The sequence below is a fragment of the Ostrea edulis genome, chromosome 6, assembly GCF_947568905.1.
Source record: "Ostrea edulis chromosome 6, xbOstEdul1.1, whole genome shotgun sequence".
Taxonomy (NCBI): domain Eukaryota; kingdom Metazoa; phylum Mollusca; class Bivalvia; order Ostreida; family Ostreidae; genus Ostrea; species Ostrea edulis.
In genome coordinates, this window is record NC_079169.1 from 24,537,534 (window position 1) to 24,564,929 (window position 27,396).

At 34.9% G+C, this 27,396-nt stretch overlaps 2 protein-coding genes across 6 annotated transcripts in view; both read right to left on the minus strand.

The window, feature by feature from the left end:
* Window positions 1-20,777, minus strand: part of LOC125683231 (uncharacterized) — a 71,815-nt gene extending 51,038 nt beyond the window's left edge. For 2 of the 3 annotated variants that reach the window (XM_056142110.1, XM_056142109.1), the window contains exons 1-2: window positions 4,791-5,040; window positions 4,066-4,173 (exon numbers count right to left, since the gene is read on the minus strand). In XM_056142110.1, coding sequence (XP_055998085.1) covers window positions 4,066-4,173; window positions 4,791-4,944 — 262 coding nt within the window. In that variant the 5' untranslated portion in view covers window positions 4,945-5,040. Of the gene's footprint in view, window positions 1-4,065; window positions 4,174-4,790; window positions 5,041-19,744; window positions 20,307-20,413 lie in introns of those variants that run through there. The other variant, XM_056142108.1, reaches the window with a different exon arrangement.
* A 58-nt stretch (window positions 20,778-20,835) lies between these two features.
* LOC125683232 (uncharacterized) overlaps window positions 20,836-27,396 on the minus strand; it is a 35,991-nt gene continuing 29,430 nt past the window's right edge. For all 3 annotated transcript variants that reach the window (XM_056142111.1, XM_056142113.1, XM_056142112.1), the window contains one exon: window positions 20,836-23,325. In XM_056142111.1, coding sequence (XP_055998086.1) covers window positions 22,139-23,325 — 1,187 coding nt within the window. In that variant the 3' untranslated portion in view covers window positions 20,836-22,138. The remainder of the gene's footprint in view (window positions 23,326-27,396) is intronic.

Genomic DNA, 27,396 nt, shown 5'->3' on the forward strand with positions numbered 1-27,396 from the left:
GTTTTCATGTAAAAATCAGCTTTTCTGACTCAGTGGTTTTTGAGAAGAAGATTTTAAAAGATTTTTCCTATATATTTGTATGTAAAATTTTGATCCCCTATTGTGTCCCCATCCAACCCCAACGACCCATGATTTGAACAAACTTGAATCTGCATTATGTCAGGAAGCTTTCATGTAAATCTCAGCTTTTCTGGCTTAGTGGTTCTTGAGAAGAAGATTTTTAAAGTTTTTCCCTATATATTTGTATGTAAAACTTTGATCCCCCTTGTGGCCCCATCCTACCACCGGGGGCCAAGATTTGAACAAACTTGAATTTGCAATATGTCAGGAAGCTTTCAGGTAAATTTCAGCTCTTCTGGCCCAGTGGTTCTTGAGAAGATTTTTAAATGAGCCCATCCTATTTTTACATTTTTGTGATTATCTCCCCTTTGAAAGGGACATGGCTCTTCGTTTGAACAAATTTGAAAGTCCTTCACCCAAGGATGCTTTTGGTCATGTTTGGTTGAAATTGGCCCAGTGGTTCTGGAGAAGAAGTCGAAAATGTGAAAGTTTAACAGACAGACGGACAGACAGACAGACAGACGGACAGAGAGACAGACGACGGACAAAAAGCGATCAGAAAAGCTCAGTCGAACCTTTGGTTCAGGTGAGCTAAAAAGTAAAACTACCTGTAATACTCTGAGCTGAAGGTCATACTTAATGTCTCTGACATTTTTCTAAATCTATTTTTATCTTTTCAATTTGAAGCTTTCATGTATGGTTTCGGAAATGGGTTTAAATTTTTATTAGCTTGGGTAGCTCAATGGTTACAAGTAGATTATATATCTAGCACTTCAAGGCTTTGGGTTCGATCTCAGGTCGATCCAATGAATTTCCCCTTCCTTTTTCCAATTTCTTTTCATATATATGAAAGTTGAATGTAAATGAATATTTTTTTAAAACTCTTCATGGAGTATCCCTGCGCCATCATGAAGCGTCACTGTTCCTATCCTCATGTATGTACAAAAATGAACAGAGATAACTTTTAACTGATTGCGCGATTTCTCATAGTGATGTTAATTTGGTATTCATATTTGGAAACTATTTCATCTAATTCATTTTGCTGAAACATGGCATAATTTACATACCTGGAGATATCTACAACAATTATAAATCAATCTATAACTAATTTAAAATGTCACGGCAAAAATTTCTAAACTTAGAAAAAGGTGATAAATGGGCACATATATACCCTTTTCATTTGATTGCAATGATTAATGAGAATATTGTTAGATAAATAGATGAAACCAAACAACTTCCTCATTATTTCACATTCAGGCATTATTAAAAGCGTTTCATTCCTTTATGCAATCAGTCTGGAAACTTGAGGTACTATTCACATTGACTTTTTATACCCCCGTAAGCGAAGTTTGGGAGGTATTGGAATCAGCATGTCCGTCTGTCAGTCCTTTGTCCGTGCATGTTCTAAGAAACTACTGCATGGATATTTCTAACAATGTGTACACTCATTACTCACCATACAATGATACATATGAGGATGTGAACCTGGTATTTTCATATTGATTGGACAATGTTTCTTCAATGTACAGTTTTGTTCTACTTATGGACATTTTTAAAACTAAAAAGAGTATATCTTAAAAATTCATCAAGAGATTTGATTCAAACGTTGTAAATACATTACATTTCTTATTTTAAATTGTTTAAAAATATCTCTTTGGAGAATATTTCAAAAACAAATTTAAATGTTTGCATCAAACCTTTTACATACATTTATCTACCTTACATTTTGATTTATAATGAATGTATGACTTTCTATTTTCTATAAATCCATTTTCGGTTTGTGTGGGGGGATGTTCATACTCTGGCAATCTTTGAACCACGTACCAGATAAAGAGAAAGATAAAAATCCTATTTATTGGTATAGTGTTTATATTGAGCATCACGGGAAATATTCGATTGATTCATTGATAGTCTTTTCAAGCAACATTTTCAATAAAAAAAATACTAAATGACAATTTGATTACAAAACTTCTGGTTTGATCTGAGTAAGTATATTTTTTATCCATTTTATAGTGTGTTTCGCAGGGGTATTAGTCCCTAAAGGAAAGTTCTAGTTTACATTATAAGCACAACATTCAGTATTAGTGATATCGTTTCCCAACTGATTAATTTTTCAGTCAGATGATATTTAATCATTGAATGTTTATTTTATTACTCTTTATCATGTTGATCATAAGCATATTTAGAATGACTGATAACGTATCTCAGCGTGTAAAAAGCCCAACATTTATGATCCGATGTTCGAAACACTGCCAATGAGACTTTGCTTTGATTTTGCTTGAGACAGGCAAAACCCATCACCAACTGAAAGGAAACTTGTCATTTATTATGTAAATGACGCAATGAAAAAATACAGTTGTATATACACAATTCTGAAGATATATATCCCATTTCCATTCTTAATGACCGTGTAGCATGTTACAGCCTGGCGAGAATTCCATCGTCATCGAAATGAAGTTTAAGTTGACTTGCCTAGATGGTCGAGCGGACTTGTGTTGTGGTAGATGACCCTTTCCCCCGGAAAATAATAGCAAAAAAAAAAATGCCACAATAGCTGCCTGCTCAAAAAACGTGGGTAACAACCATCGATAGGCTTTAAATATTTTACACAATAATGACTGGTGGCAAAAGGGGTGGTTGGTGGGTCAATAAGATTCAGACAGCAGATTAAGCGTGGCTTCTCCTTTGTGTCAACAAATCGATAATGAAAACATGACCAAAATAAGCACAACTGATTGGTTACATATATGAAGCCAAATAAAAATAATTGATACAAGGAAACATTTATTGTTGCTGTAAAATTAGTAACATATAATTGTACAGACACAAATCATCAGGAAAAATAGCCTTGTAAGATGAAGGAATCTCTATAATACATCATACACTTTGTCATATAAATGTTATTATTTGTCAACAATAACTAGTATATCTATACACTGTAGTAATAATTAACAAATAAGTGTTTAAAACTTATTTTTAAATTTAGATGGATTAATTATGAACGCCTTCTTCAGTGTAAGTTGTTGACTTGGCATTATGACGTCAGAGGTATTATGCAAGGGGACGTAGTGATGTCATTGGGAATCATTATCAATTTATCATGTTGGAAAGTAGATATGACTCTGTTATTACTTAGGAATTATTAATTCATAATGCACTATTGCTCTTAAGTATGAAATATGGATAAGACTCCGCAAGCAATTAGCAAATGTATTAATTGATTTTATGATTTCAAATGAGAAAATGTCAATGTCAAAATTTGCCATAAAATCCTACAATGATCTTAGAATTTCTTGTAAAGATCAGATACTGACTTCTTTTAATTTCTGTATACTTTTCGTACACGGTTCATTACACTTCAGCTTTATTATAATTTAAACTAAAATTTTGATTTTTTTTAAATCCTTATAATACATCATACATTTTGTCACATAAATGTTATTATTTGTCAACAATATTTGGAATTCCGATGGACATGAATTGTGCTCCTTTGTTAGCTGACCTGTTTTTATATTCCTATGATGCAGAATTCATTCAAAAACTTCTACGCGAGAAGAAAAAATTATATCTTGCTGTGGTCTTCAATGTAAAACGTATACGGTACCAATTTTGATGCACCAGATGCGCATTTCGACAAATGACATTTAAGATGCATCGACAACGTTTTATCTATTAACAGTAATAACTTTCATCTATATGTCTATTCGATATATATGTATACCTGTGAACTCTAAATAAAAGACACCATTGAGTCATCCACTTCAGCTTCATATTTAGATATTTTATTGAAAATAGATATTAACGGCAAACTATCAACTCGACTTTATGAGAAACGGGATGATTTCTGCTTATCCATCGTCAACTTCCCATATCAATGTAGCAATATTCCATCATTACCTGCATATGGTGATTATATCTCTCAACTGATTCGATAGGCAAGAGCTTCTTATATATATATATATATATATATATATATATGAAATTAATATGTTTGAAATAACTTACATTTATACACGTCGAAGGATTTGTAAGATCTATCGATCTCTGGACACTGATGTTGACATTTTTCTGTGTCCATCTGGAGCGCCTCCGATATGTACACTGGACAATGTCCTTCAAATAGACGTATCTGAGATGTAAAAATGTTACATATGTTGTTTTATAATTTCTTTTTTATATAAAGACGTCACCAGCTTTAAGTCAAGTAACAAAACCCTTTGACCTATGCATGACTGTTACGACCGTGGCAGTGAAGTGAAGTGCAGTAATTAAAGCTTTATTTATTTAATGAGGATTGCAAACAGCCCAAGGGCTATGAATATGCTCTCCTCTTCTTCATGGTGGACATGCTTACCGTGAAATGGGACTTCCATCTAGAAGTGACATTTGAAAAAGAATCGTGACTTTTCCTCTAATATTGGGTACTTGACAAAGGTTTGATGGGGCGCCATGTACTACATGTATAATCGAACCCCTAATGCAAAGTAAATGGAACGCCCAAACGACTAGTATGACATGACTGATAGATGTTTTAAAGTGTAAAAATGATGAATATTTGGATGATCACTTTTCAATTGCTCGATTATTTCTCCTGCAACTATTTCAAAACTACTTGAATGTAACATATTTCAGTTTAAAGTATTTATCATATCCAACTTTTGAAAAGAGGGGATTTTGAGAAAAGTGTTTACAACGGAATTTGATAACAGTTCTGTATTTAAATATCTCACCTGGTTCAACCCATATCCAGTCATTACAACCGCTGACAGTCTGTAAAAAATCGTTGAACAGACAGTGGTAATGGTCACTATTCTGACATTGCTTAGCTAATTGCTGCCAAGTTTCGGAATCTGCTGGGCAGCTGTTAACACGTATAAACCCCATCACAATGATTTAAAACAACTATTTCGTCACGAATTCATGTAAAAAATTATATCTGTGTTGACGTTTATTCGGTATCTGTCGATTGTATCCGCCGATAAGCTTTGAGCTATGAACACACTTGTTTAAACTTGTATATCGCTATATCTGTCATATTAGGGAAACTGTGGAAATGTGAAACATATCTATACATATGACACAGGTTAATTAAATAAAATCGCTACTGACTTTATTGATTCTTATAAAATTATAGTTTTACTTCTAAGTTGATTTGTGAATTCACTAATCTTTTAGAACTAGGAGGTGATAACCTTAAATAAACAACTGAAAATGGATTATCTTGCATCACCACTAACATTATCTAAAATCCAACCACAGATGAGGTTCCATTTACACTATACGTATCCGTGTCCTAGTGGACCAAAGTAGCTCAGTATAGCAATCTAAACTGATGATAAATGGCAGAATTTACTTAATAAGAAATCATATACTCTTTCAAATAAAGAATACATTACATTGGACTACGATTTCTTACCTTCCAAGACGCAATAATTCTATGTACCATGTAACGTCAAAATTAAAACAAATTAGAACATTATATCAAGATGGATATGGGTCGTAGGGGTAACCTGCAAACTGTTAAAATTGGATTATGTAGCTTGATAATGTTTTACAATTAACAAATACCAAACATTTCATATGGGGATTACTTTTGCAGAAATAAAGGATATATAACATATTTTGTGTGTGGTAAATTTTGCACATTTATGTTATCGCAAAAAGTTTTGAAGACTATCCACACTCGAACGTGTCCGTGGACTGGTACCACAAAACAATGGTCTAAAGCAATTAAACCAATGTCGCTTGATTCTCTCGGAATGTGTAGCAACTAAATTCACAAGTGCAAATTAATTTGAGAAATGTCACAGACGATTTTTATTTCTCTTACATCATATCTGTAACTCAAAAAACCGTCGTTCTAATTCATATCTGCCCTAGTTTATAAATGTAGCACAGGACAGCAAAATAGATATGGGATTTTTTACCCCATGGCCTAAGATAAGATAATCTGTTGTGTGACGTCATTGTATCTACTTCCTTATCATCACTTGATAGGTAAATATATGATCTTTACATCATAAAAATTTAAATTATCATTCTCTATTTCGGGAGCTTAATCACGTACATCGCAAAGAAGCTGCCGCAAAGACAATTCATTAGTAACTTATTAATGACTAGAAAACATAGTTGATATTTCATCTGCATGCGCATGGTTAATGAGGTAGCTGTTTTTTATCTTCACTGGATACAGAGTTCTAATTTCCATAGGGAATTGCATGCTTTACAAAGTATAAGTTCCAGCAAGTTTCTGGAAGAATTCTTTGAAAATAAACTAGATGTGTACGTAAGTAAGAGACATGTCAAATTGGGACGACAAAGAGACGTCCTGAAAGAGAAGGGCCTTCTATGTCCAACATGTCTTGCAATAAACAGAATAAATAAATAATTCGACATGTACATAACAACAAGATATATTGTAGGAAAAGGATTTTAGGAATCCTGCTTATCGGTGGTTTGCTATAATTTCACCCGAAACTGTCCGTAGTCTACAGATCATTCAATCACTTAAAACAGAAGCAAAAATGACTATTTATGTATTGAATGTACATATTGGTTCGTATGACCTTTCTGACTGTCCTTTTACAAAACAAGGACACGATAATGAAAGGTGAAGGTAACGAACAGTGATCAATCTTATAACTCCTAAAGGCAATACAAAATAGAGAGTTGGGTAAACACGGGCCCCTTGACACACCAGAGGTGGGATCAGGTGCCTAAGAGGAGTAAGTATCCCCTGTCGACCGGTCACACCCGCCATGAACCCTATATCTTGATAAGGTAAACGGAGTTATCCGCAGTCAAAATAATGCCCGCAAAATATAGTCATGGTCAGGATAATCTCGGGTTTTACAACACAACACATATTTGAAATAAATTTCTTCATAAAATCAATCAAATGCTTATTTTTCTTAATAATCCATGGATTCTTGATAATTCATTAATTATAAGCCCATGTAATTCACCATTATGTCATAAAGTTGAGTTGTTAGTTTGTCATTAACGCCCGTGTTCAGTGAAACATCCAAATATGAAGCAGCACAATCTGTACCCATTGCAATTCTAGTATAAACTGTTGAAAAACATGATCTCCAAAGAGTACATAGATACTTTCAATGAGGAACTATAACATCTTTTCTATATTAACTTCACAGTACCTGTCCGTAAAATCAGAACTGTGTTCAACAGAGTAATTTTTCGAATTACTGTCATTAACAATTCAAGGTCACTCAAGTTCAATATCTATTGTGCCCCCACGAGCATCAATGACTCTCTGACAACGCCTTCCCATGGACGCAATTAAGTCTCTAAAACTGTCTATTGATGTTGTTCCTCTCTAACTGCAGAGTTTGGGCCTTTTATTGCAGAATCTGAAGCTGCGGTTGTCTTTCGTGTATGCAGTTCGCCCCATGAATGTTCGAAATATAAGATTCAAATCTAGTGATTTGGATGACCAAGGAAGAACCTAGATATTGTATCTTTGCAGAACATCACACGTTAAATGAGTATTATGTGATTTGGCGTTATCATGTGAAAAAGAAAAACCTGCTACTGGATACTGCATTATTGGAACGATGTGTAATTATATTAATTTGAGCCGTCAAAGTACCCTTTATGTGATCCAATGCTGCCCTGCCTGTATAGGATATTGCTGCCCACATCATAACTTTACTCCTTCAAACCAGTCAACCTCCTGAATGCAATTTTGCGCAAAACGTTAATTTTGGCGCCTATACATTCTGAGTTTTCCATCAGGTCTCTACAGCAAAATCGAGATTGATGGCTGAATCGAACCGTCCACCAGCGTTGCTGCAGCCATATTCTATGAATCTGATACCATTGTTCAAAGTATGTTGCGGAGCCAGAACAATGCCACGAACAGGTCAGCGTGCTCTGATCCCAGCATCCCGTAGTCGATCGCGAAAATTGACGTCAGAACTTGTTATATACTCTTTCTATGGACAATACTTTAGCCCCATTTCTTGTATCAGGGACCTGGTGTGAGAATAAAACTGGGAATACTTTGTACGGAGGATTCAGCGATGACAACGAAAATATACCCGAGGTGATTCGCCTTACAAAGGAGCAAAAGGTAAACATATTGGAACTAATGTTAGGCCAAATAGCTAACTACTGTCCTACATTTAGGAATAACATCGTCATTCTACATCAAATCTGGCAAACTACCCGCCTTCATTATAGGTTCCAAATCACGGGGGCTCACTTCAGAGACTGTGTAAAAATTTCGGATTGTTACAAGCTATCAACCGTCAACGACCCCTTTCGACTGCGTAAGACAACCGATGTTTCGTCTAATGAAGAGTCCAACAATTTACCTATAGTCCATGTTTCGCCTGCTTTACTATTCATCCCTAAAGCTACTGTTCCAACGCCACACGTCATAGCACCAGATACAGCTGACAAATGCATAAATAATGACAAGTCCGAACCTATAACCGAAAATATTTCCATCGTTCAGCAACAAGATACCGACCTACCCTCAGATGAGAAAGTGCTTCCTTCAGCCAGACTGAAACGACAACACTCAGTTCCTCTGAGACACTCCGACTTTGTGATGTACTGACAAAATATACCATGGGCCAGTAACACATTACCTCCCCCCTCTAGGGATTTTTATACACTGTGATTTTTTGAAAGTGTGTATAAAATAAAGGTAAATGAAGGTTGTTTGATAAATTTATGTTGGGGCGTTTTCAAGATATGGCCATTTGAATTTATAATTTTTTTGGCAAATTCAACATGGCTGTTACGGTGTTCCATAGTGCATCAAAGACGACACATTATAAACACAAACAACGGGATAGGGACTTCCCAGACTGGACATTTGTGAGAAATACGTATAAAAAATAGAAGACAGTGTATTATGAAAAGTGGTACATATTTTTAAATGTCTACAAATTCAAGTCTTACGAAATTATACAGTGTATACTACATTCCCAAAATAACATGTACCAATTAACATGTTCAATACTAAATAATCAGTATGAAAAACGGTTCATTCCTAGATACTATAATCCATAGACCCTATCTTTATATGATATATATGCAATCTTGAGTTAGTGTCACGGGGTCTTACAGCAAGAAGAACTCTTGGTGCAGGTTTCAATTAATTTTTATTTGTATCCAACATATCTGATACTGCAATCATAAATTTGACGATGACCTAAAATGAAAATGAAACATTGACACATACATCTCTCACATACGATAATTTGAGCAACAAATTATTATTAAATAGATTAAAACGATTTAAATGAATTTAGTTCTTACCAGTTATATATCTTTATATCCCGTAAAGAATATATCCGTATAGGGTATCTCGGTGTGAGACTTACCCTGATGTACTGCGTTAAAGTCTTGTTAATCTCTACATTAATCCGTGCTCATCCTTTTATACAAGCTCACACACATGCGCACACTACTACCACTCCCTAAAAACTTGTTCTGCAACTTCTAATAAAATACTCGCTCTACAAATACCTAAGTCAGCAAAACCCTATTCACAAAACAATCACGTGACACCACGTACACAAGAACACAACACGAATACGATGACAATGCATGGATGAATTAGTAAACAGGTGAATGAATGAATGAAAGTGTATTGAACAATCTGAAATGAATAAAATGCATATAACATTTGATAATTAAATTACGCAATTGTCACCCTGTGACATTAGTAAATATAACTTTCAACATAAAAATCGTTGTCCACATTTCCAAGTCTCACACGATATATCTAATGTATGGAAGTCCATAAATGTATTTAATCAATAAAAAGGAAGGACATGGATTACTTTTGAGTATACAATGCAAAAATGGGGGAAACCCTGATAAATAATGACTATTGAGAATATGGCATATTACAAACAATAAACTAATTTATGAATAATTTAGATCAATGAATTGTATTAATCTACAATTGTAAAATAGATGAATATATTGTCATATGTAATATTGAACACCTTTTCAATTTTCAGCTTACTTATAAAGATGTCACATAAGACAGAGTCCCAAGAATAATAAAGGTATAGATTGTTTACTAGCTTTAAATGATGCCTTGCATGGTTTCTATCGCTGGTGTTATAATCATTTACAAATATTAATTAGTTACTAGAAGTAAAACTTGAGCATTGACGAAGTTGCGCCGAGTCAAGTGAACTGTAAGACTAAGAGACGTTCACTCAACCTGTGTTCACTATCGACACTTTTCTCCGCCCATAAATGTCTGTTCTGTAATGATGAAACTCAAGTACAAGGAAAACCACAAACTTGTTAAGTGTGTGACAAAAACAGTAGAAGCCATTTTAAAAACTCTGCATTCAATAAAAGTGACTATAACACAATAAATTAGTTGGTTGATTGTATATTGTTTAACGTACTGTTCGAGAATTTTTCGCTCATATGGAAGCGTCACCATTGCCGATGAAGGGCTGCAAAATTTAGGCCTATATGCTCGGCGCTTACGGCCATTGAACAGGGAGGGATCTTTATCATGCCCCACTTGCTGTGAAACGAGATCTCGGTTTTTGCGATCTCATCTAAAGCACCGCCTCATTTAGTCACCTATTACGATAAGCAAAGGGGTACTCCGGACCTATTATAACCTAGATTCCCATGGGACAATGGTTTTCTTGCCCCATTATTCGCCTTTGACGAAAAGCAAAAGGTACCGAGGATCTATCCCTTCTAACCCAGATATCCACGGGACAACTATAAGTAAAGTTCAGTATATTGATTTGGTTGCTAAAGGGTGGGGATATCCAACCTGTAGAAAAACGTACACTAAGTCGGATGATCTAAAGAAGTCAGAACCTAAAATTGATATAATTCTTGAACAACATGGAAAGGCATTTGACTTTATCCGAATATATGGAGATAAATATCGTGTAGAATTATGTGGTTGAAAGTATGACGAAGCTCAGAGAGATATACTTGTCATTTATCCCGATTCATATAACAGTGATTACAAAACTTGAAACCTAGATAAAAAAAAAACACGAAGAAAATGTGGTAGTAAAATTGAATTTCGCAAAACTCCAAAGGCGAACTTATACAATCTGCATGTGTTGCTACTGAATTGAGTCTGCATTTGCGTTAGCCCTTTCAAGTCAAAGAATCTGCTATGATCATGAAAACGCAGATTTCTGACTGTCACAAAATTGCCATGCAATGACTTACCATGGCCACCTCTCATCATCTCTGAATACATATGATTATGTATATAATATCTCATTGCATATCATTCTCAAGTCGTATCAGACAACCCATCTTATTTTCAATGGCAAAAAGGTTTCCCAAATCGTACTCTCGGGACATATGTGTCTCTGCTATGGATGACAAATGGATACTGTAATGTATTTACCTAACAAATGATTAGAAATTTTACATGAGTTCGCTTAGGTTTCCTTCCTAAGAAATTAAGTTCAATTATGATACACTTACTGTCATGTATCTATCTTCGTTGCAGACGAATAGGAACAATAACATTAACGTTAATAAATAAACCAGGATAGGCTAACTGACTAAAACCCGGAATAATATTTTCCTTGGCCCACTTGGATGATCATTAAACAAACCATGAGCTAATAGTAAAAAATAATCAAGACTAATCGATACGAGAAATCACCAATGCATATATAACTGAAGTAGCCACAGACTGACTGGTATAACAAACAATTCTGTTGTTTCCCGACACAGTCTGCAGCCATCTAACCTAAGCTCTCTACCGTCCTATCATCTGGGAAAGTCACCGAGACACTATCCCTGAAACAAGCCACCAAGACACAATTCTAAAGTCACAGAGACACAAAGGACCAAACGTAGGAGCTGAGTGGCCTAGCTAACAATTCTGTTGCTTTCCGACACAACCCCGATCTTGTCCTGAATTCTAACTCTATACTACCAGTCAAAAGACCTCAATCGAGTTCGAGTACCAACAAACTAACTGACGATGACAGTACGGCTCTATTTATACCCTTTGGTCTTAGGTTGATCGACAATGATTGGCTACCTATACTAAGATTATGATTGGATGGTTATGCAATGCTGATTGGATAAGAATTACACCATCTGATTGGTCTATCATAATGTATGTTTCAATCCACCCTACAATACTTTCATCACAATATTACCTAAGCACCTCACGTTTAAAATGACTATGCACCATCTGACGAGAGGTACTAAGTTAATTACACTATCAAACATGCTATGTCACTGTAGATTGATTGATTGTATCTTGCTTAACGTTCCTCTCAAGAATTTTTCACTCATATGGAGACGTCACCAAGACCGGTGAAGGGCTTCAAATTTAGGCCTTTACTCGGCGCTTAAGGCAGTGAGGGTTCTTTAGCGTGTCACACCTACTGTGACACGGGTCATCCATTTTTAAGGTCATATACGAGGACCCGTGACATTCACACCTGATGCCGAGCGTTTGGTGATGGAACTCTCACTACCTGTTTTAACGACTTAGGTCTGTCGTGACCGGTTGTAGAAGTTACTCACAGAATCACGAGTTTGAAACTATTTGCAATGCGATTACAAATTCTGGACTAATATTGCATGCAAGAATATCTCTTACTAATATCTCAGCAATTCATATACCTCGCCTTAATGTCAAACAACTTGATATATAAACAAGGGGTTAAGTTCTTTGATGCAAAATACATTTTTGCAAATGTCCATATTGTGTTTATAAGATTCTCGAAGTGTTTTTTTTCATTTTTAAATACTTTAATTACAAATTTCATGAGTTTGCCCCAAAACTTGAAAAGGTACCCTTGCATTAATGTCTAACAATCTTTTTCACAATTCAAGGGTTACATATTTTCAAAAAATAATTGTTTTCAAAGGTCCATATTATTTATAAATGATCTGAAGAACTTTTCCATTTTTCGGTGATTTTTAAAGAAAAAATCATGTTTTAGCCCCAGAAGTCGTAAACGTCCCCACTTATTTATGCCAAAGATCTTGTAAATCAAAGGGTTACATAAGTTTACAAAAGACTTGTTTGTAAATGTCAATGACATCTATATCGCACATGAAGATTTTTTTTTCAGTTTTCGGCAATTTTTTTTTTTTTTATTTTTTTTTTTTTTTTTTTTACAAATTTTTGGTTTTTGCCCCCAAAATCTAAAAGGTCTCATTGTTAACAATTTGATTTATAGTTACAGACTTTCAGAAAATAATTGTTTTCAAATGTCCATGTCATCTATATAGGATCTGAAGGATTTCTCTATTTTTCGTCGATTTGTAAAGAAAAAATTATGTTTTAGCCCTAAAACTCGTAACTGCCCTCACATAATTATGTCAAACAACTTTAGATATAAACGAAGGGTTATATTCGTTCATAAAATACTTGTTCGCAAATGTAAGTGACATCTATATCGGATCTGAAGAATTTTCCCAGTTTTTGGCTATCATTTTTACAAATTTCATGTTTTTTGCCCCAAAACTTGTAAACGCCCCCACGTAAAAATGTCAAACACCTGATTTATAATCTAGGGACTATGTACTTTCCAAAAATACTTGTTTGCAAAAATCCTTAGGGGTATATTATATATATATATATATATATATATATATATATATATATATATATATATATATATATCCAAATTGTGTTGTTAAAAAAATCACAGTGTCCGGTATAAAATATTAAAAGAAATAGAATAAACAGTACACAAAGTTAAAAATTTAACGCAAGGCTTTCATTTTCTAATCCTCAGGCGTTACATTTTATTATCTATGACGTCATAATATGCTTAACGTAAAATCCTTTTCCCTTCATTCGTTTATGACGTCGTTATGTACGTGAAATGTTAGGACGTCTTTATGACGTCAAACCATTTCAAAACTATTTTAAAATGTAACGCTTGAGGATTATAAAATGAAAGCGCTTGCGTTAAATTTATAACTTTGTGTACTGTTTATTCTATTTCTTTTAATATATATATATATATATATATATATATATATATATATATATATATATATATATATATATCTTTTTAGCAAAACAAAAAGGGAAAAATGCTAGCGCCAGCCAAGGATGTTTTCCGGAATTAGTCCTTCCACCTTCGGGTGTCTTTTATTTGCATTATTGTTGCTCATCCGGTAGTCATCATTAAAGTGCGCTAATTTTCAACGTTGGCTTGTGTTTGTGATTTATCCTCGATCTTATTGTCATTCTTGTAAGACTTCAGTCTGCCATTAGTTCACGCACAATTAATTTTTAGATAACATTGTACGTCAATACTTTCTGTATTGGGAAAATCAGTCAAGTCGCGTTTCCATTTTAAATCAGTGAAGAATGGATTAGGGCACTTTTCCATTGACTATGCGTCGTGAAACTCGACTTTTATCATCGTCGTCCAAATCAGTCTTCGTTGGAATATCCTGACGTAAAGCTTCGCGAGGCAAATTCAGGAGTTCATTTTTCCTGTACCCAGATGTTTTTACACCCTTTCATTTAGAAATGCTTTTAATTGTAGAAGGCACATGGATGTTAACTTGTCTTCCGATTCCATGTTTGAATAAACGAAAAATGCCCAAGATCGACCGCTTTTCCGGACTTCTTTACAAAAGAGTTCCGCTAACTTGGTATTTACGATCCTGCGTATTCTTGACAAGCAAAAAATAATAATAAAATAGACCTAAACTTCAAAGTTCTGGAGAGGTGCAATGAAAAGCACACACACACACACACACACGCACGCACACTCACACACTAAACGATGATCTTTACTCAAACTTCACAATTTTAAATCGTAAAGGGTCCAGGGGTTTGGGGTTAACAAGTGTTCATCTTCCTCTACACGGGTTCAGGTCAATTCATTGGGTTTAATGCTGTCTGACTAGTTACAGTACATATCCATTATGAGAATGTTCTTTCTATACTACTTTTAACTGCGTACTACTCCGATTACTTGATCAAGATATGGGCTTACGGCGCGGTACGACTGTCAATCTTCACTTGAAGTTCTAGCTTACATCCTTAAGGTTCGATACTACTTTGGATGGTAAAGATAGTTTTTGAATGTAAAAAATAACGTGAAATGTACGCTGTCAAACAACAGGCCAATGGGGTACATCGCTCACCTGAGCCATCTTAGCCCTGCCAACTCCAAGGTCAAAAGATAAAACACCATTGTGGCACAAGGTCTTGCCAAAGAACTACATGTATATACACAGAATATGAAAGCTCTATCTAACTAGTTCCGGAACTATTTAGGTAGAGCTTTCATATTCTGGGTCTATATATCTTTCATATCTTATATAAATTTCTTATGGCAAGACCTTTCATTTCATATAATGTCATTTGGCCTTGTGGCGTTGAACTCTGAGTTTGACCTACTTTTTAGAAAACATAACCTATTAAAGGACACATCGCATGTTTTTAAACTTTTGAACTTCTTCAGCAAAATTTATTCATTTCATGCCTAAAACTACTTTACATGTGATTTAGATGAAACAGTTTGCGTAGTTTCGGGTTTGAAAGCGATGAAATTCAAATCTTGTGATATGCATACTTTCTTCGATATTTTACCCTCCATTATCTGTGACGTCATATGTGATCTCGAGCGAGAAGGTTTAAAAAACAGTAGCCATTTCATAAACATATTAGATTTAATTGACAAATAACAAATTATCATATCAACGGCTTGTAAATAACACTGCATTAGGGTGTTTTGTGCTGTTTAAGGATGTACTAGCTTTCAGTAGAAAGGAATTAGACTGTGTTTTCTCAAAGAGCTAGGTACGTTTGTTATCATAACTAGGCCCTGTAAAATACAAATCATTGATATATATGAAGTTGATGATGCCATATATATATATATATATATATATATATATATATATATATATATATATACATATCGGCGGATCTAGGTCTCTTGTAATGCTGAGTACTATTCAAACCTATCCGGAATCCGGACGATTTTCTTAACTTTTTCTACCTTTTAGGAGAACATTCCATGTGGCCACATGCATCGGCCACAAAAAACAGTAAACTAGAGATATATTGTCTTCAAAAGAAGTAATTATGCATGTTTCGTTCTGGCCGTTGGCTGTGCCAATTTGTTCTTTTTTAAAATCTAATCAGGCGTCTGATTTTGACGTTAGTGAACAGGCGGATCGCCATAGCGCATAACAACGAATATTGTACGGTGATATAAGAAAATGAATCACAACTAAATATACTTGTTATTGTTTTAGCAACCACAATGATATAATGTATTGGTAATTACGTTCTAAAAATATCAGTTTATGAGCAAATCCAGTTCGAGTCACTGAAATGCCGACAACAATCGGGCCGATTAAACTGCAGTAGGCCGGCTATGATGCACAGTTGTACATCAGATCTTTTCTTAATTTTAATAAATGAAAGTTCCTGTCGCTGATAAAATCATAAATATGGGAATAATAATACCAATATAAAGGTATCTATTGGTTAATCCATCATTTTAATACACATCATCTAAAAATAGTATTGAACCTTGTTCACATTGACAACGTACATTACAGACCAAACACTTGTGTATACATTTGATAGATTTCAAATGAGCCGTTCCAAGCAAAACAGTTTTTAAACGGCAAGGTAAAAATGTGACGTCATGTTGCATACTTATAAAGAAAGACGTCATGATTACCAATAGATGTCATATTTGATAGAATGTTCAAGTCTTCTCTTGGGTTCATGAATAATTGTTTTAGCAACGTTTAGGCCTTACAACTATGTCAAAAAAATATAATAGCATCTATATAATTATGTATTTATTACTGGAAGTTAGCGATAGAACCAAGAGTTATAAATCTACTTATACCATTTTAAATATATACTTCCTGAATATATATAGATCTATGCAGGCACGTAACATTCTACGTCATCATCCCTGCGTTAGTTACAGTGTGGTGTTCCGCAGGGGAGTTGCTTAGGTCCATGGTTGTACCTTACGTATGCGGATATATTGTTCGACGTTATTCCTCCGACAATTTCAGTCTATGGATTTGCGGATGATCATACTGCAAATAAACGGTATAACCCTACCTCCATTCACAACGAAACCAAAGCTATCCGAGAACTTGAAAAATGTGCTGAAATCATTAACGATTGGATGAATGCAAATAAACTGAAATTGAACACATCAAAGACCTAAGTCATTTTATTTGCAGCAGGAGGCAACTGGATAAATGTAGCACAAAACTTATCAGCATTAATGGTGATGAAATTGAACCAGAACGTTATATAAGATACTTAGGTGCATATTTGGATGAAACTCTCAATTTCAAGGAACATATAAAAAGGAAATGCCGAGCAGCTATGAATAATTATCTTAGGATTAAAAGTATTCGCAAATATTTGACAAAAGAAGCTACAGAAAGTTTGGTTTTATCTTTAGTAATTTCTCATTTGAACTATTGTAATGTGATTTTATACGGCGTAGCACAGACTGAAATATGTAAAATGCAAAGAATCCAAAACATGGGTGCGAAACTGGTATTAAATCGTAAGAAATTTGACAGCTCTAGGGATGCTCTAATTGACCTACATTGGTTACCTATCGATTCTAGGATATCATTTAAAGTATTGACCTTCATGTATAAGTGTCATGTGGGCGAAGCGCCATTGTATTTAAAGAACTTTTAACGAAACAGGTACCAAATAAAAAGTTGCACTCCGCTCAATCTTCTGAGAGTTGCTACATTGTTCCTTTTAACAGGCGTAAAACTTTCAGTGATAGAAGTTTTGGAACCATAGGTTAGAGACTATGGAACAGTTTACCGGCTGAAATAAGACAGTCCAAATCTTTACATACTTTTAAAGCCAAATTGAAAACACATTTGTTTAGACAGTTTTAATGTGCATGTTTTTAGTTTAGTATATGTAGTGTGTTTGCATGTATGTGATGTATTGTTTAATCTTTTAAAGCTTTTTATATTATACATGTACAACGCCACTAAATACTTTGTGAAAAATTAGGCGTTAAATCAAAGAAAATCAGTTTCAGTAACATCGTGGGGGGTTTTCAAACAAAAAATAGAACGTTCGCCCCGCATGCGGAAGGCCGGGGTTCAAATACCGGCCGCGACAGACCTAAGTCGTTAAAACAGGTAGTGAGAGTTTCATCACCAAACGCTCGGCATCAGGTGTGAATATCACGGGTCCTCGTATATGACCTTAAAAATGGATGACCCGTGTCACAGTAGGTGTGACACGCTAAAGAACCCTCACTGCTCAGTGGCCGTAAGCGCCGAACATAGTCCTAGATTTGAAGCCCTTCACCGGTCTTGGTGACGTCTCCATATGAGTGAAAAATTCTCGAGTGAGATGTTAAGCAAGAAACAATCAATCAAACAAAAAATAAAATGATGGGGTGGGGTGTTGTTGGTGAAATGTGCTAATATCATAAATAAGCGGTGGGCAATTTTTCCTTCCCCATTTTTTTTGCAGCTGAAACTACAAATTAGAAATAAAACAACTGTATAAACTTGCAACTAATACAAAGTGTCATTTCTGATATTGAATACTAACAGTTCTTCGTTGCATGCACGCTTGTCTAGAGGTAAAGCGCTCCTCCCCGCATGTGGAATGTCAGGGTTTGAATGCCGGCCGCGACAGACGTATTTCATACCGATTGTTAGGCCGTTCTTGGCACACTGATTTTAACTACGGATAACTCACGATACAGGGCTCATGGCGGGTGTGACAGGTCGACAGGGGATGCTTACTCCTCCTAGGCACCTGAACCCACCTCTGGTGTGTCCAGGGGTCAGTGTTTGCCCAACTCTCTATTTTGAACTGCTTATAGGAGTTATGAAATTAATTACTGTTCGTTATCTTCACTTTTCACCCAAGTCGTTAAAACAGGTAGTGACAGTTCCATCGCCAAACGATCGGCATCAGGTGGGAATGTCACGGGTCCTCGGAAATGACCTTAAAAACGGATGTCCCGTGTCTCTGTAAGTGCGGCACGCTAAAGAACCCACACTGTTTAATGGCTGGCAGCGTCGAGCATAGGCCTAAATTTGAATCATTTCACCGGTGTTGTTGACGTCTCCATATAAGCGAAGAATTCTCTCGAGCGACGTTGAACAAGATACAATTAATCAATCTATTGCACGCCTATTACAAAAGCATACTATGACTTTTGTTCTTTCTATGATGGTTCATTATTTATTATTTTCAGTTCATTTTGTAGATAAACAAACCTTCTGTATCGTTAATTACAATACAAACACACACAGAATCACAATGTTTAACAACAGCTTGACATTGGGAAAATGCATGCTCGTGGTGGTCATAGTAAGATAACGAGATATACAAATCATTTATGCACTATAGTACAGTGCATTTATGTCGTATATATTAAGTCCTTTCTTAACTGATCGATATCCACACTTTTGAAATTATCTTTCTTCAAACCAATTTTAACTTTCCTTAACAAAATTATCATATCATCAGTCCTTTGTTTCAAAGCTTTCGTCAGATCCTTAATTCTTTAGTATCTAAGATAACTGGGGACCTGCGTAAAATTCTTTCACGTCTAGGCATATGTCGAATGCAGTCAAACAACAGAATCAATTATTGAGAGGTACAAATCATCTCCGCACCTACATACAATATATCTATGTCGTACATGTATATCTTAAGCATTACCTTCACGGATCCACACTTCCTGAAAGTCTCTTTCTTTGAACCAATTAATTTTTCTTAACAAAATCATCATACCATCTCTCCGTTGCTTCAAACCCTTTGCAAGATCCTCATACAACTCTGTACGAATTCCGATTTTTAATTCCCTGGTATCTAAGATATTTCGATTCTCATGCCAAAACTTTTCCCATGCGGATTTATATCGAATGCAGTCAAACAAATGAAAGGCATCACATTTGCCAATGAGTGACAACAAGTCTCTTTCAGCAGCAGCGAGAAATATGCATCTGTAGGATTTCCCGTCAGCAGTTTGCTCAAGATAACCGGCAAATACCTCTGTGATACAGCCTTGGATGTAGGTTAACATATGTGGAATCTCTCCTATGATAGCAAGCAGGCTAGGGTCGGAACAATTATCCAATGTGCTTTTCACTAGAGTTCCGCAAAGAAGCATTATGTATACCAGTATCCCAAACTTCATACGGTCATTAACGTCATCGGAGCTATTCATTTTCTTCAATTTAAATATGATGAATGATAACTGATCACGTAAAATTTCTTTGTTCTGTAAGCAGAATTTGTCATGCACAAAATCATTATGAGAGATGTTCCAATTACAGTGTTCATTTTTTATATTATCAGTTCGAAATTTATTTTTAAACCGACACTTACATTTTTCAACAATTTTCCTCAGCGTTTCTTGACTTGGCTTCACAACTATTCCTTGAGAAAATACGTCTTTAATAGAAGAGTGGATGTATGTTGTATATGATTGGTATCCTTATTTCGAATCGTAGCTATGATGTATGTATTGGATGATATACCAGAACGCACACAGTTTATTATATCTGTCGTATGCTGTTTTGTATACCAGGATCTACAGATCTTACATATTAATAAGAAGGTTGGATCCGTATTTTATAGAGCTTCAAGTTCACTACGTGTACCATCCTGAAACTCCCCTACCATCCGCTGTTATAGTGAGATTCCGTTATATTTTCGGCCGTAGATAGCCTCGATTTCCTCAAATTGCATACCAGCCTATAAAAGTGCAAGTCATGGTGGGTATTAAAAAAGAACAATAATTGACATGCTTACATTTTATGAATTTTATTCAATTTTCTATCGTTCCATTTGATAATGCGAACAAGCTTTTTAAAACGGAAGTTACATTTTGAACATAGCGACCGGTGATTGCGGTAGCATCGAATCATGATTGAATCTCACTTTCTCCCACACATGTGCACAAATCATTGTATGTAATAACTTTCAACTCTCATTGGAAGAGGTTTGTCGACTTTAGCGACGAAAAAGTTATCTCTGACTGCATGGTTACCGGTATGGGGGCCCATTCTGGGAAAGTTAGAATTTGTGGTACTTAACGTAAAACTGCTGGCGTATCTACACAAAAAAGATTCTCAAATGATGTGTAAAGCAACATGCAAACAATGGTTAATTGTGTAATCAGAATAGTAAAATATTACAACTAATTTCCGAGGCCGATAAGGTGATGTTATTCAATAATCGTAATTTTTAACTGTTTTGTGATCATATGCATAACTCAATGACTAAGTTGCATACATTTATTCCAATTTATAGCACGCATTGCATTCAAGTTCTCTTTTTCTTTAAGTTATGCATTTGATTCTTATACTGTTATTAGAAATTACGCAGAATTTCTATATAGTTGCACAAAGAATGCTTGTAGTCTTTTTTTTTTTTTTGCTCAACGAGAGACACATGTGTTTTACTTAATGCAATTACAAAATGTGATAACAAAATTCCCCAAGTTATTTCACGGTCTTTGTTACAATAGTCCTATTACACGTACGCCAATACATAACTTACATATCATGAAAGGTGAATAAAATGAACAGCGATCAATCTCATAACCTCTATGTATATATGTGCTTTAAGGGTAATAATCATAAAAAAGGTTTTGCTACTCCTGGACAGACCAACGGATAGACGATACAAAATATATGCCCCAAAAGTTTAATAATGATACACGGTTAACAGATGAAGATTGCAGCTCTAATAAATTTTGCAATATCTAGATAATCAGGTATTTTACTTTCCCAGTATTTAACTAAAGCTGCTCTTTTAGAAAATAAACAATTGTATAAACATGCCACACATACGAAATATAAGTTTTGATATAAAATGCTAACAAATTAGTTCTTCCATCACATACTTACATGTATCATTAATGCAGAACACATTTATAATTTACAACGTATCACAAAACATGACATGGTTTCAGTTCTTTCTGATGATTCGTTATGTATTGCAGTTTGACACTGGGAGAAATCGCATCTTTGTGATGGCCATAATCAAATGATAAAATATACAATTCATTTCTGCATTATAGTACATTACACATGTATGTCGTATATCTTAAACCCTTTCGTCACTGGTCCACACTTTCTTAAAGTGCTCTTCTTCAAACCAATTAACCTTTCTTAACAAACTCATCATATCATCATTCCGTTGCCTCAAAGCTTTTGCAAGATCCTGATATGATTCTGTAGGAATTCCGACCTTCAATTCCCTAGTATCTAAGATAAATTTCTTCTTGGCACGAATCTTTTCCATTAGAGACTTATGTCGAATACAGTCAAACAAAAGAAAATCATCACATTTGCCAATGAGTGAAGGAAAATCCATTTCAGTAGCAACGAGAAATATGCATCTCGTGATGACTTCATGCACTATTCTGTAGGATTTCCCGTCAGCAGTTTCTTCAAGATAACCATCCAACAACTCTGTGATACAGTCTTGTATGTTATATATAGTTAACATATTTGGATTCTTTCCTGTGAAAGCAAAACGACTAGCGTCGGAACAATTATCCAATGTGTTTTTTTCTACAGTTCCCCCCTGATGCACTATATCTACCAGTATCCCAAACTTCAGACGGTCATTCACATCAACGGAGCTTTTCATTTCCTTCAATTTAGATATGATGAATAATAACGGATCATTTAAAAAGTTCCAACTTTTGTAAACAGGATTTTTCACGCACAAAGTCACTATAAGAGGTGTACCAATGGCAGATTTCAGTTTTAATATATCATCTCGAGAAGGATTTGTAAAATGAACATTATATTTGTCAAGAATTTTGCTTAACGTTATGTGACTTGGCGTGATAAGCATTCTTCGAGTAAATACGTCATCAATAGAAGAACAGATGTATTCTGTACATGATTGGTATACAGCATTTCGAATTGTAGCAATGATGTAAGTATTGGATGAAAGACCAGAGCGCACACAGTTTATTATATCTGTCATATGATGTTCAGTATGCCAGGATCTGCACAGATCAGGTATAAACAAGATGGTTGGATTCGTTGATTCTATAGCTTCGATTTTACTACGTGTATCATCCTGAAATTCTTGCAAAACCTTAAAATTGAACGTTTTCTTTTCTATTTTTTCTACTTGAAGGGCTATCTGTACAGCCAACGTTCTTTTCCCACTACCCCATTCACCGATTAGAGCTAGTGTGCGATCTTTTAGCAGACTTTTTGCCAATCGTAGGACTAGAGTAGTATCCTCAGCGAGATTTTCAATATTGATGCTCTCTGAAAGGAAATACAAGAATTTGTTCAAGTAATGGAATTGTTATCCTATTCAAGATGCACTAATATCGTGCATGATATAGGTAAAGCTGTGCTGCTTCAGGCCATTTTGGTATGCCTTAAGAATATTCCCTTGGAAGGATCATAAACCTTCATTCTAACTAAATCGCAATCGAACTTTTTTATTCATTGGAAATGTTGTGGCATATTTAGTTGCAAATTATAGTGTTAATCCTGAAAAGTCATAAATGCAGAGAATGAACAAAACGATGTCATTTGAAGAAGGGCAGATATAAATGTAGATAGAAAGAAAGACAATAGACGTGAATAATATCTAATGTTGTACAGTTGTGTCCGTTTATATGAAGCTTCTCCATAGATAACTTCCCCCATCCATATTTCATTATAACCTGCATATGGTGTTTAAGGTTATCAACTGATTTAATACGCTAGAGTATGCTGTGTATGATCAATTTTGAAATCGAAGCAGGCTACTGGAAAAGAAGTAGATGCTATAGGGGTTGAACACTCTCGTTTAGATTTAGTATTTCGAAAAATTCTATAGTCGTTATAATGATCTAATTTGCAAATACAATTAACCTGACATTAGATCAATTGTTCATAGCAACTGTTAGACCGTTTGTTAGATACTGATACAGCGCTCGGGGCGGGTATGTACTCGTTTGTGGGTGTTAATTCAGTATTGGGAACTTTTCATATTATGCATGACATTTACTTTCACGAAATTTTAATAAGTTATCATGTTTAACATTGATAAAATAAAAGTATATACCAATAGAATACTGGGGTAGTATAATTCAAGATCCATTACCTCTCTATCTAACATATTTACTGTTAATTGTGATATTCACTTTTCTTAATCTTATCGATCAATGAAAAAAGGGCTATCCTTAAATTATGTGAACTTTCAACCCCCTCTTGCTGATTGTTTTGCATTTGAAAGCAGTTGATTATAGCCGGTGAATGGGCTTTATTTCCATTTAACCATGACGATGCGGGATGTAAGACCTTGACAGAGTTGCTTTTAAGCGGTAGGGGTCTAATTATCACATTATATCGAAATTTTTGCCGAAAATTGCAAGCGATGCAACTGGTTAAAAAGAAATCAAGATGGCGGTGTGATATACCTTTGAAGATAACAAACAGTATCAATCTCATAACTCCCACAAGGAAATACAAAATAAAAAGATGGGCAAACACGGCCCCATGACATACCAGCGGCGGGATCAGGTGCCTAGGAGGGGTTTGTTCATAGGAAGACAATTTTTTATTTATAGATATTTAAAAAAAAAAAGGTCGAGTGATTGTGGGTGGAAACGATAAATTGAACTCGTGTACTGAAGGATATCCCCTCCCTCTTTGATTTTGGGGTTTGGGAACTGCTTCCCTTGCTAACCAACAATTTTCATACAAACATGAAGGCAACTTTTCTCTCCGTTTGTCCCACCTTTCGCTTTCACGCTTAGTGCCTGAACTCACTATATTTGATAGTTACATGTACGTGTGCTTGTTTGATGAAAGTTGTCCATGTTAAAGCAGAAAACGAGATCTCGTTAGACATGCAAAACATTAAAACCGCAACTGAATCAGAGAGGAAATAAGGGTCCGATATTTCGCATTGCAAGATCACTTTTTTAATACTATTTTTGAGCGGGTATTAATTATTCCGTTTGCCTCATCAAGATAGACGTTTCACGGCTGGTGTGACAGGTCTACACTGGATTCTCCCAGACACATGCTCCCATGTTCAGTATTCCAGGAGGCCATTTTGTGACTATCTTTAAATTTTGTATTTTACAGGATTAATGAAATTGATCATTGCTCGTTATCTTCACTTTTTCTTTAAAATCTATGGGTATTTAGATTTGATAATTATATTATTTTAGTAACTATGCAAAAACAGTAGTACATTCATTTACTCTTGCAATATTCTTTAATAAAGTTAATCATAGAGAGCTAAAGCTAAACATGCTTATCAATTTAAGGTATATTCAATCCTATTCAGCAACCTCTTAATGAAAGCTCTAAAAGTTATGAAATTGGGAAGGCGTTTGGTAAAGATGATTAATGTCATTAATGGAACAGTGTGGTTCTAATAGTAGATATAAAAACGTAGAAAATGTGTAAAATTCAAAATTGAGCAATTGAGTACATCTTTTGTTGCTTTCGTCATGCACACGTAGACATTACTGTGAAAGAATATGGCTCGATACAAGGACAAACATAGTGAAATATTCCACGAACAATAATAATATTCATTGAATGGATATATTTGTTCCTGAAGTGTAAAGAACAGATGGAACTAACTTTGAAGAAAAAGCACCTCTCTGTTCTCTGTTAATAGCCATTTATGATGACTTACGATTTCTCTAAACATGTATTTCAGTTTAAGAACTTCTCTGGCAGTCCTGTTTTCAGACAACCATTTTTACATCTTATTTTGAGGTTGTTTGTTTATTGTTATAAAGTCCATTAATATGATGGGGGAAAGTGAAGAAAGCAAGCAGTCTCACGAATTATATAAAGAATACATCAACGAAAATCAGTGCAAACGCGGACACCTGGAAATACCAGAGTTTGGATCAGCTGCCTAGCAGTCTTCCTAAAAAATTAGGTAAAACGTAGCATAAACTGCTCCGCTGTAATGTACATTAACAGCATTGCTATCATAGAAATAGCGTGTAAATCATCCACAAATGGATAAACCGGGATTACATACCAAACAAGAGAAGGAAATTCTACAGCATCATTTTTAAAAGTGTAACCTTAGTGTTCCTGAGAAACTCTTGATATTTCTCCATATATTCTCAACATTGCTTCTCAATGTACAGTGTAGCGTATTCTACCCCACATAACCATAGTGTGAATACCATATAAAACAATGTTTGCAGTCATGTTTCTTGAGGAGAACTTGAAAGATATTTATCGTATTTGGCATTTCAAGCCTTTGAACCCAATAACTGCCCCATTCAGATCGTGAATGTAATAAATAGAATCTACAATTAAAAAGAAATGTCCACAAGTAGATAAAATTGCTTTAAAGATTTTTAAATGGCTCACCTTATTTCACTATTACCCTAGTACAGGGGGCATGTTCCTTTATTCTAATAAACTTGCATCCCTTTTATTCAAATACAAAAGTTCGCCGCGAATGTTTTGCTACTTCTTCTTTAGTTTTAAATATGGTCCATAAGCTCAGACGATCTTAGTTTTCAAAAACATGAGATGGTGACCAAATGCGAACTAGTCCACGTTTTATGGCCCACGTGAAGAAAAATCAAAGTTCGATCAGAATATTGCAAGAACTATTCAAATACATTCTTTTAAATGAAAGGTGAGGATAACGAACAGTGATCCATCTCATAACTCCTATAAGCAATACAAAATAGATAGTTGGGCAAACACGGACCCCTGAACACACCAGAGGTGGGATCAGGTGCCTAGGAGGAGTAAGCTATATGAACAATGCGCGTATGATTTTTAAAATAATATAATTTAAATTTTATTGTATCCTTGTCTCTGATTGGTCAAATTTCAATTGAGGAACGCATGTTATTTTTGTATATCCTGGATTGCTATGGGGACACACACCCTTGACAACTAAATGCAGCAACTATTTTTCTCTCTCTCTAAATTGACATCGCAACTCTGTTTTCAACCTTCTATGGAATAGAAAGTCAACGTGTACAATAAGATACCGCAGTTTGATACACATATTGTTTTATCATTGCCAACATATATTAGCATCTACTTGTACGCATATAACTGTTGTAAAACATCTTTCTATGTATGATGGTCAAATAATAGATTAAATACAAAGATAATATATTCGAATTAATGATTTACAATAGCATTGCCCTGTTTATTTTGAAATACATTTCTCACTGGGGAAAGGGGGGTTGTTTCATTGCTTGATCCGCTTTTCAACAAAGCAAACAAAAATTCATACGTCACATTTTATCACATGACGTCAGTCACATTTACATGTGGATCACGATTTGTCACTTGCTTATAAATACGTATTTTCTTGTGTTGGATTTACTGTTAGCGATA